Raw genomic sequence first — 11,696 nt, 5'->3', positions numbered from 1 at the left:
ATTAATCAAATAATTTTATTCCTGTTTATCACTGTAAGCGGTTTTGAAACAACTTGACTTGATATTTACGTATAAACAATGATGCAGTGGAAGAATAACAGAACAGCAGTTTAACATCTTTTTCATTTACATCTGCTATGCATTAATATAACTCTTTAAAGCATATTTCATATTGCTTGGCCTACCTACCTTTTCTGCTTATATAGATTGCGACTGGAATGCTTAATACAAAAGTCACAAAGAAGGAAATAAAGCAAAGCATCAGTGTAATGATGTGCAGAGCAGACATTCCTACATGAGAGAGACAAGGATTTTACTGGCATTCGATTTAGTTAATAGTAAAAAGAACGATTTGACATAACATTTAATTTTAATAAAATCCATGTTTTCACTACATAGAATTATTTAAAAATGAATAACTTTTAGTTTTAGTTTAACTTAAGACAATTGAACTGCTTGATATTTTTGTAGAAACAATTACCGGTATTTGAAATTCTTTGATGTCACTTGTGATCAATTTAATGCATACTTGCTGAACAAAACTTATTGTCTTTCAACTTTTGAACGGTACAGTGTATTTCTCAGATGACTTACCCAACCGTCCAATTTCCACAGTAGCAGAGCTCATTGAATATTCTACGTGGACTTCACACATGTATTCACCCTTGTCGGCAGTCTGGACATTTTTTAGTCTCATTGAGAAGTTGCCTTTGGGAATTTCTTCTCTGAAGAACTCTGCTCTGTCTCTGTAACGCTCATGAGACGATCCTGGGAATATTGTCCCATTTTGGAAAAGCAAGACAGGGACGATGTCTGACTTTTTGTCCACCTTCATCCATGAGACCTCGTCAAAGTGTTGAGGAGGAACATGCGAGTCAACCATGCAATTTAGAACAACCTCCTCACCAACATGTGCAAACACAATTTGATCTTCTCCTGTCACAACTACACGCTCTGTCATAAATAAGACAAATAATCATTCTAACAACAAAATAGGCATGTTTAAAGACTCTTTTAAAATTGGATACTTACCCACATGTTGAATTGTAACAGGGATCTCCCCAACATCCTGGTCAAAGTACACTACACATTTGTAGATACCAGTGTCCACAACTGTTATGTTTTCCAACAGGATTGAAAAGTTTCCTTCAAAGATCTGCTCAGGAAAAAAATGTGCTCTGCCCCTGTAAGACGGATACTGAGCCTCAGGTCTGTCCTCGCCATTCAGAAACAAGTGCACTAATGTCTCTTCATCGGTCTTCTTCCACTCGACCTCCAGCTCCTCCACAGGTAATGGGGTTTCCACAAAGCAGGGCAGGATGATGGAACCCCCCAGTTGTGCAACCAGAGACTGAGCAGGTCCTTGAACCAAGAGCCCTTCAAAAACGTGAAACAACAGCTATTCAGATGGGACTGTTAGTAAAGAACAGTGCACAAGTCGTAAACACATAATGCAAGCAAGTATGGAACAAAGCATGTGATCCTTACCTTCAGTTGTAAGAAGAGCTGCTGCTGATATCAGGACTCTAAACATGTTTAAGGTGCACATATCTACAGAGCTGTGAAAATCTCTGAATTTAAGAGTAAAAATAAACAGCCCTAAGAACTGACTTACATTATCAAGTTCTTCCTACTTTCATTTTATTCAAGTTGTGCAACATGGCCTTTGACCGAGGATGCACATGACTGCACAATGCACACTTTATTCTCAGTTGTTGGCTCACTCTTGTTCTACTCTACCATTCAAAAGCTTGGGGTTGGTGAGATTTTGTAATGTTTTTGAAAGAAGTCCCTAATGCTCATCAAGACTGCATTTATTTGATCTAAAATGCATTTAAAACTGTAATATTGTAAAATATTATTACAATTACCATTTAAATGTAAATATATTTTTAGAAGTCATTTATTCCTGTGATTGCAAAGCTGAATTTTCAGCAGTCATTACTCCAGTCTTCAATGTCAAACGATCCTTCAGAAATCATTCTGATTGGCTGTTTAAGAAAGATTTATTATTATCAATGTTGAAAACACTTCTTTTGCTTAATATTTTTGTGGAAACAGTGATACGATACGTGTATATAAAGAACTAAACGTCAAAGTCCTGAGTTGATGTTTATCTTTGTAACAATATGTGCCTGCAATTAACTATACATCTTTTGTTTGCAATAGAAATGTCAGAAACTAATGTCATCATTTCCACATCAGTATACACTAGTGAATTCACTGGGAGACCAGTGAACAGATATTCTGTCAATCATTATCAACACTTAATTTGAGTTATTGACTTAATTTAACAATAGAACATTGTTTGAAATGTGCAGTCACTAAAATGGAAAAGGAGCCAGAATATTAAGTTAGACATTACGGATTAAATAAAGTTAAATAATAAATTTCAAGTTTTTCCCATTTTCAGGGCACCTTTTATTGTATCAGAGAGCCATTTTCCATTGCTTTACAGGTACAATTACAATTTATTTGAAACTGTTCCTTAGCAAGATGTATATGATAATGTTTACGCCAAATCGTTTCTATATCAGACGTGGCACAGGTGTTTGTAGAGATTTGAATTCAACTCGTGACACATTTCAACTGTTACAGAAGCAGGTTAAAACCTGCAGGTTAGAAGTCCAAATAAAACCTCTCAGAGAGAAACAATACTTATGGTTGGAAACCCTCAGACTGGGTCATAGGGCAAATACTTTTCCCAATAAAACAAAAACAAAGTAAACATTTGTAGTGACCATTCATTAAACTTTTGACAGCCTTAAAAATTATATAAAGCTTCATGCCACTATCTGGCAAAACATTAAAACCAATAACTGACTTAAAAGGGAATGTATTATTTTGTGGGACAAATTAAGTTGATTAAAATCGCAGTCATCATACCTGTTTGTCCAAACTCTCTTTAACTTGTATATAGACTGATAGTAAGACTTGAACTATTTTTAAACAAAAATTATGAAATATTCAGATGAATGACCAAACACGAAAGCCCCACGTTGTTTTATGCATCTGACATTTTTTACTGTATCCAACTAATTACACTGATTTTGAGATGCTTAAATCCCTCTGTCAGTGTGCTGTGAATCAGGGGTGTGATTTGGCGTTTTGTCGCTCAATGCCCTTGTTTTCTGGAATATGCTTGTAAGTGCAGCGATCATTCTTTAAGCAGCCAGTTGTCCTCCAAAAAAAACATTCATCAGGTTGTTTGCTGGAAAAAAAAAACAGTGGTACATATAAATTTCAAATTACCATGAAAACATTGCACTAAATGCAATAGATACCATTTATACTATTGCTCAAATACTATTTGAATCTCATTGTATTCTAGTACACTGCAAAACAGCATGCAATAACATTCATTGTGCATGATTATATTTATTAAAATCATAAATAATATTACTCCATATCTATTTAGCTTTTTTTATCAAATTAAAGGATTAGTTCATTTTCAAAACTTTTTTTTTTGCTGATAATTTACTCACCCCGATGTCATCCAAGATGTCCATGTCTTTCTTTCTTCAGTCAAAAAGAAATTAAGGTTTTTGAGGAAAACATTCCAGGCTTTTTCTACACAGCATGAACTTCAAAGGTCACGTTCACGTCATCTATCCAAGTTATTTGTCTGTGTACTCCGGTTAAAAAAAGTAGGGAAGGGCGAAAAACTTCAAAATTGTCTGACATCGTGGTTTTAATTTATATTAATTATAAAAAAAATTCTCCTGACTTTTCCAACGCGATGACGTAATGAGTGGCGCGTCGCAGACCAGCACAAGACGAACAATTGTGGTTAAAAAGTATATACATTTTCTTTTTCTTTTTTAGAAAATGACCGATCGTTTCGCTAGATAAGACCCTTTTTTCTCGACTGGGATCGTGTAGAGACTTTGAAGCTGCATTGAGACTGACATTTGAACCTTTTTTTGAACATAGGGATAGATGGTTGCCATTGAAGTCCATTCTGTGTAGAAAACTCCTGAAATGTTTTCCTCCAAAACCTAAATTTCTTTTCAATTGAAGAAATTAAGACATGGACATCTTGGATGACATCGGGGTGAGTAAATTATCAGCAAAAATGTTTTTGAAAGTGAACTAAAGTGAACTAGCATTTCTAACCTCTAAACACAGGGATATTTAAGTTTTGTGCAACAATTTAAAATCAGAAAGTTTACGCACTCAATCTTCCCTGAGGACTCTGTAGATGCATCTCTGGACACTCCAAGACGTGTGTGAATCCTATCAGGATAGCGCACCACTAGTGTTGTCCCATCAATGGCATAACCCTGCAATACACAAACAGAAACTGTAATGTGTCCCTCATTGAAAAGACAAAATGTATTCCATCCCCACGGCAAGATCTTTATTTGACCTCCACCAGACAAGGGTTAAACATATTACAAGCAGCTATATTATTATCGACTGCATGTTTAACATTCAACTGAACAAAGCAACAGAGCAGACATACTTACATGCAAGTCTTGTATGGCTTTCTCACAGTCCTCCTTCTTGGTGTAGTTAACAAACGCACAGTGTCTCATTTGTAACACTCTGACACTATGGACTTGTCCAACACTGTTTCACAAAGATGAGCTCCATTACATCAATACTGAATTAAGCATTTTACAGTTTTCAAAACCAATGAGGTCACTTACTAGCTGAATAGGCCATAAAGTTTAGCCTCTGTTATAGAAGGCACTAGATCTCCAACCCAGATAGGGAATAGCTCTCTGTTTAGGGATGAAAGACACATAAGGGTTCAGCTGATTTTAATGTGAAAGTTTGTCTCATGAAAGCCTGTATTGTGTGCATCTTACTGGGCATGATGACGAACTGGAGCAGCGACTGGCATACTGGGTCGAGGCGGATTCTGAGGAAGAGGTCTGAGAGGGAATTTAGCTGGAGGTTTTGGGTGACGCTCTACAGACATAAACTCACTTTCTGTGGGAACTAGGACAGGGGCTAAACCTAAAAAGAATGAGAGTTAATGAAATCTCAATTCATTTTCTCACTTCCTCTGTATTTGCATATATATTCACATACATGGAAATCAGTGTCTTTCAAGAGTGCTACCTCAAAAAAACTAAACAAAAAGGAGTGAAGGAAATGTTTCAGGGTCAGAAATAAACGGGTTTGAGGCACCAAAATGAACATTAAATGCCCCCCAAATTCAAGATTGAGGGGAAAAAAAAGCTCATTATTGTTGTGCAAATACATTTTATGCCACATTTAAGCAGCATTAAACAGTTTGTACTGTAAGTGTAAATATCAGATTCAACTTTGCAATGTAAAGATGGTATTAGTTGAACAAATTGTATTAGTAACAGACTATAGTATTCTGATTGAGTGAATTAATTTAATAAATGTAAATACTGGATACAAAAATCAATTCTATACTTATTAAAAGAGAATTATAAAAATAACAAATGCTCCAGGAAATCACTTATTTTACTTATTTGTTAATATGAAAATTATTACTTAATACTTCAAAATATTTACCCATGGGGCAAATATATCCCCTGAATAGAAAAGTAAATTTCTGACTGATATGTAGATGCATTATCATACCTGATAGCCCAGAGAGAGCTTCTAAGGCTTTTTCTACAGTTCCATGAAGAATAAGGGCATTTGAACTCTGCTCTTTGGTGAATCCCATTTCCTGTTGAAGAAGTATATATTGATATGCTCATTCAGGTGATTTATAACAAACAATAACTTAAAACCAATATTCAGCTGACAACATTGAAGCAGTATCAACACTAAAACAAACTGTGGTCCATTATTTACTCATACCCACTCACCATAAGCTGCATGATCTGCACCCTCATCATCTCCTCAGCTGCAGGCATACATGTACTGTCCAGTTTTAACACTTCATTATATGTAAGTCTGGCTTCATAATATCTCTGACAGAGGGGGAAACAACAAGATTGTGTGAGAATAAAATAGCAGAGGGGAATTTGCAGGTCAGTCTGTACTGTAAATGATGGATGACACTGGCAAAAAGTTGTGGTAATACCTTCAAACCAACCAGCGCTTTGCCTTTTCTGTAAAGCCCTTTAACCCATTTGGGGTTCATAGAAAGAGCAATATCAGCATCAGTTAAAGCTTTCTCATACTCCAGCATCTTTTCATAGCAGTAAGAACGATTTCCAAACAACCTGCAAAGACAGATACAAACACATTATAAATGTAACCTCTCAAAGACATGCTCTGCTCGATTTATAACTAGTTTTTTTTTTCATAACTCATGTTTTAGTTGAAACGGTTGACATTGACTCTTACTTATACTCTTTAGGGTTGTGTTTTATAGCATCTGTAAAATATTTCACACCCATCTCCAGGTTTCCTGAGTCGGCATACTGGTTACCTATAACTATAGAAAAGATGTGGGAATTAGGAGGGCATTTCATGACTAAACCATATTTAAAGAAAAACCTCACACACCTGCCAGCTCCACGCTTCTTGTAATAACATAATTTGCATTGACGGTCTCCTCTGACTTCTCCTCCTCCTTGTTATCAATCTACAGGAATAAAGAATTTAATGTTTTGGAAATACTGTCAAGAATTAGCAGCTTCAGAAAGGCTGGCTTAAAAGGATCATGGTTATATATATAGATAAGTTTGCAAGAATATATGGCAAATAAGCCTCTTACGCTCACCAAGGCTGCCTTTTTTTGAAAAAAAAAAAAGAGAGAAAAAAAAAGAAAATTGTGTAAAAAAACACACTGATAAACAGTAACTTGTGAGATGAAAGTGGCACTTCTACTGCCTTCAGTGCTGCCCGGGGCTACTGAAATAGCCTTCTTTAACATTCATAATGTAAATTGCATGTTTGCTGTAATTTACATTGTCATCTCTCTCTGGTTTTCCTTCTGGAACATGCATGTATTCTTATTGCCTTGTGCAGGCCTATCAACCAGTTTATCTTTTATTTGTTTTGATCCGATACATGTATATTTAGAGAAATTATTAACCATCTTCTCTGTCAGGATTTGATCTACTGCCATTTTAATACATTCTTTAAAGTACCCACTTTTTGTTTAATGACAACTATTAACTTGTTCTCCTAATCTCCTATTTCAGAAATTGTTAAAAGTCAGTATTATAAGAAAGTACATTTCCCGTCTTTGACCAATAAAAATCTTCCCACCAATAAAACAAACAAAAAAAAAATTAAAAAAAAAACACTAACTCACAATCCTGTGTAAACAATTTGCCAGTTGATCAAAAAATACTGGACATAATGGATTACATATCTGTTCATTTAAAAATTGTTCAGTTTCAACTTAAAACTACTTTTATTTCCACTAAGACGTAAGAACTGTAGCTATTACATATTCACCTGGTTGTCTCCAAAGCTCATTTGTATCTAGATCAGTAAACATGATACAACACTGAATCACTAAGCAGTAAACCGGCTGATTTCTTTTTTTAGACACGCCCAATAGCTACATTTTCATTCAATGTTGTGATTTTAACTCAAGCACAAAAATTTTAATATCGCATAAAACATCTTGCGAATAAAGCAGTGTTTTCATCCCATGTGTGCAAGAGAACAAAACAGTCACTTCCTGGGAAATTGGTGCAATATATCTGTAATAATAAAAAGGAAGTTGCAGCAATCGGGGAAGCTACTGTGGCTATTTTTTCCTACATCATAAATGACTTGCATCTCAGAGTGCACAGATGAAACAAACGCAGGAGTTACTTACTATCATACCAAGAACCTCCCCTCAACCTATTATATGTACATTTAAAGAAAAAAACGAAATTTTCCTACATGTCCTCTTATTTCATCCTTTCCAACCTGTTTTTGTGGCGTAGTGGTGACTTTCTGCTCCGACCCACGCGGTTTTCTTGAGTTTGCTTGAGCAGGTTTCTTGTCAGGTTTGGGTTTTTGTTCTAGTTTGCGCTTGGCAATAGCAGCTGCGTTTGACACAAAGCAGCTATTCATGTCAAGCTCCTAAGACACACATAATGCACTGTCACTGAAGAGCTATCTACAGTATAAATCACACCACTTTTGTAAATGACAAGGGACATTAAGTCATATTGCCCACCTCTGGTTCCATAGTTGGCTCTTCCTCTTCGTCGTCTTCATCGTCATTACTGCTATCACTGCTCTCCACAGGTTTTGAGGCGTTTTGATGACCAGAAGTCACAGATGAACAATTTTTGTTTTTAATTTTATTTTCATTTTCATCTTTATCTGCATGTTTAGTCTTTTCTGGGCCAGGGTCAACTTGTACCTTAGAACAAAGATAGAAACACCAAGATAAAATTAAGTCTGCGGACTTTCGGTGAGACGAGTATGACGAGTCACCATAAACTGCAGCATTATTTTAACTAATACTTAAACCATACAACAAAGCAGTCACACACAATAACATTTGTTTTCTCTTACCGGTTTATTTTTTTCTTTATCTGCATTTTCCTTCTCTAATTTTTCCAGCCGACGTCTCTCTTTCTGTCTCTGTTATATTTCAGAAAAATGTAACTCAACAAAATATTCTTGCTTATGATAATCAGACAAAAATGCTTTTTTTCCTTCATGTATGCCCTAACCATCTTTTTCTGTTTCTTCTTCTCAGCCTTTTTCTTAAGTTTTTCTTCTTCATCCACTAGCTCTTTTGCATTTCTTTCTGCTTCCTAAAAAGAAGTGAAATAATAACATGTTAAATGAAAAGTTAAATAAAACAACGAGTGAACCACAGGTGTTAAGACACAAACCTCGGCTGTTATGTGTTTGGATGGTTTTGGCAGCCCTCTATCAAGGAAGTTGTGAGAAAAGCCACAGTATCTGTTGTTTGTACGGACATCATACTTATCGTTGTCGTCGTCATAATCATAATAATCCTCATCAGATGAATCTTCATATCCTGTAAATTGAGCTGCAAAGTGGTCCAGTTCTGGAACTTCAATACAAAAATGTTTGCCTAAAGTTCATTAAGTGTAAATTAGTTAAAAAAAAAAAACCTACAGTTATGAAGATTAGATTGTGACCCAGTTAATTTACCTTAAAACAAAGAAAATTTATTTACAAGGCCTTTAATGTCAGCATGAAATTGAAGTCAATGTAAATAAGAGTGGTCAATAAGTGTAATTAAACAAGAGTGGTCACTAATCAATTATGATTTCATGGTGACTAATACAATAGGGATTTTTTTTTACAATTTCAATATCAAAAGAAGAGACATCATGCAAGTTGAACGCACATGGTCTCTTTTTTTTGCATTTAAAAGTTTAGAGCACTAGAACAAACAATATTTGGAGTAGTTTTAAATTGTTGCAATTGCAATAATAGCCCAATTTGAATATCAGACCAGCCCTACTATATTTGTTTTAAATAAACGACCATGTCTGCCTATTAGGTCATGTCTGTGTAACAAAAAAAAGACGTTTCTTACCAAATCCATAACCAAAACTTAAAGCATCTAAGAAGCTGCGGTTTGACTGTCTATCGTTGATCAAATCGACCATAGCCTCCTAAAAAAAGGCAGCACAGAAAAATAGAAATTACCGACTCAAACTCACCACCCCAGATTCATTAGAATTTAAATAACGCTGAATAATGTGATCAATTAAAGCACAGAAACGTAATCACTCACGTGAGTCCGCATGAGACGCTCATCATCACGCATCCGGAAGTATTCTGAAATGATCATTAGGAAAACATATTTTAAAAGTTTGAACAGGACATTACCACAGATACACTAAAAGTGGATTGTGTGGCTCAATCCGCAGTAGGTGATCAAAACATGGCTTCTCTTTCGTTCTGTTAAAGTTTTGAGATATACAAAAACCAAAATACTATCTTAACGAGACAATTTTCAGGCCTGTAATTGTTAAACGACACGTCCTCTCTATTGTTGTTAGAGCTACATGTGTTTGCATGAGCTGGCGAAGTTTTAGTAGACGTCATGAAAAGAGCCGAGCAATGCTTACCCGGTCCTATGGTGTTCTTTCTTGACATTTTAGCGAATATATTTATATATGTTAAGTAATTCTAAATTATAAAATATTTAAGTAACTTCTAAATGGTTTTACATTCCTTCCAATCGTAATGTTTTCTCGAGATTCGTCTCCACCTTTGCACACACATACAGTGCCCGCTAACACGCATGCGCACCTACTTTCTAGACGTACGCGCGCAACCACGGTGCACCACGTGGTGCGGTTGGGACAAGAGAAATACTTTTATAAGTTTTACATAAATTGAGCTAACTGCATTTATAGCATACTGTGCAAATAATCAGTTTGTCTACTAAATATAATAGGCTATAATTTAATGTTAATTGTAAAGACCTTTTCTAATTTCTTTGTTTGTTTTGAGGTTGCATATCGATAAATTAAATTAATGGAAACAATTGAATTACACAATAAAATGCTAAATGAATAATTGAACATGTACCAGCCTCTCCACTGTACAGAGATATTATGTCTTTTTGGCTTGTGTTTTCTATCAGTATTTGGAAACCTTTGAATTATATAGTCTTGGAGTGAGGTAATAATCATATAATATATTTTAGTGGGTGGACTGTGGGTGTGCCAAGAATATAATGAAATAATTGTGGCAAGAGTTTAGGGATGTGCCAAAAAAAAAAGGGAGGAGAACACATGAAGGTCATTAATAAAAGTGAAAGCTGCTACTGGGATTGGTAGATCCCAGCTTTGTTGTCTTCACCAATAAAGTCAAGCCTTCAGGTTTGGCATCTGGAATTCCCTGACATTTTTTTTTTTTTTAAGAAAGAAAGAAGACAACGATAAGAGCCGAGGTAACAACTTTCTACAACAATAATAAGTACAATATAAGTTTATCTACTGGTTTGTTTGAGGGACCCCCAATTTTTCACTAAATAATACACATTTGACACTTGATCCTTGCAAGAGCACTTTTGTGTTGTTAAGACTTAGATCACAAATAGATTTGAGTGCAGCTAAAAAAAATCTCTTAACCTGTCAAAAAACTGATTTCAAATTGGTGACCAAATGTTTTAAATCCTAAGTAGCCTAATACAAAAAGAAATGCTTTCCTGGCTTCAAAATGTGTAACAACATGGTGTTTGGTCAACAAAACATAGGTAAAATTGTCAGCAAAGTTTTATTTTGGTTATTTTATTATTTTAAACTGTTTCCCAGTTTACTAGTTTGTACTCAAGGCACTACAATAAATAAATACAGGACATTAAATATCGTTAGTTAAAATTGTTTAGTTTATTTGCTGGATTTTAAAAATTTGCCTATTTTTCTCTAATATATCTGCAATTTTCTGAATCTGCAGCAGATCGTCAAGACAACGGCATCATGATGAAAACTGTTGTAAAGTACAGTTAATGCACATTTTGTATCGATAGTTCTCAATAAATTAATCTAAAGTAACAAAATAATAGAAATAATACTTAAGCAATTATCTTGAAATAACGTGTACACCACTTGCCTTGTATTTCAGTACTATGTCAAGAAGATAGAAAGACAAAATACTCGGCAGCAATGTAAAGTATAAATAAAGCTTGGCACTTTTTGTACTCTCACTCCCCGCGCAAAGCCGCGGGCTTTTCCTTTTGCCATAGCAACAGCGTCATTTCGCCTCGCTACTGGAACTCATGTTGTCTATTCAGCTAAACCGTGTGTGGCTATGGGGTTCTTGTGTTTAACATCATACTTCGAGATAACTAAATTCGCGCAAGAAGCTAG

General features: G+C 35.2%; 2 protein-coding genes across 5 annotated transcripts; both read right to left on the bottom strand.

Annotated features, from left to right (window-relative positions):
- Positions 1–145: 145 nt before the first annotated feature.
- LOC307010896 (butyrophilin-like protein 2) lies at positions 146–1,656 on the bottom strand. Its single transcript, XM_079636003.1, has 4 exons — positions 1,489–1,656; positions 1,033–1,377; positions 595–954; positions 146–291 (listed from the first exon to the last, which is right to left on the bottom strand). Exons 1-4 carry the CDS (start codon positions 1,547–1,549, stop codon positions 182–184), a joined length of 876 nt encoding a protein of 291 aa, XP_079492129.1. The 5' UTR covers positions 1,550–1,656; the 3' UTR covers positions 146–181.
- A 734-nt stretch (positions 1,657–2,390) lies between these two features.
- LOC307010889 (uncharacterized protein) lies at positions 2,391–10,203 on the bottom strand. 4 transcript variants are annotated; one of them, XM_079635989.1, is made up of 18 exons: positions 9,948–10,203; positions 9,611–9,654; positions 9,410–9,488; positions 8,733–8,917; positions 8,568–8,651; positions 8,407–8,475; positions 8,063–8,251; positions 7,783–7,965; positions 6,445–6,523; positions 6,283–6,373; positions 6,017–6,158; positions 5,799–5,903; positions 5,566–5,656; positions 4,815–4,965; positions 4,653–4,727; positions 4,470–4,572; positions 4,177–4,283; positions 2,391–3,211 (listed from the first exon to the last, which is right to left on the bottom strand). In XM_079635989.1, exons 1-18 carry the CDS (start codon positions 9,973–9,975, stop codon positions 3,088–3,090), a joined length of 1,929 nt encoding a protein of 642 aa, XP_079492115.1. In that variant the 5' UTR covers positions 9,976–10,203; the 3' UTR covers positions 2,391–3,087. The 4 variants fall into 4 exon arrangements, with proteins under 4 accessions (XP_079492115.1, XP_079492117.1, XP_079492116.1 ...); XM_079635991.1 differs by having other exon boundaries at positions 7,810–7,965; XM_079635990.1 differs by having other exon boundaries at positions 8,733–8,893; positions 9,948–10,168.
- Positions 10,204–11,696: the final 1,493 nt, after the last annotated feature.

This window comes from Phoxinus phoxinus (genome assembly GCF_949152265.1).
Source record: "Phoxinus phoxinus genome assembly, chromosome: 14".
NCBI classification, from domain to species: Eukaryota; Metazoa; Chordata; class Actinopteri; order Cypriniformes; family Leuciscidae; genus Phoxinus; species Phoxinus phoxinus.
The sequence above is the reverse complement of the archived record's forward strand: the minus strand, read 5'-3'. Positions and strand labels throughout refer to the sequence as shown.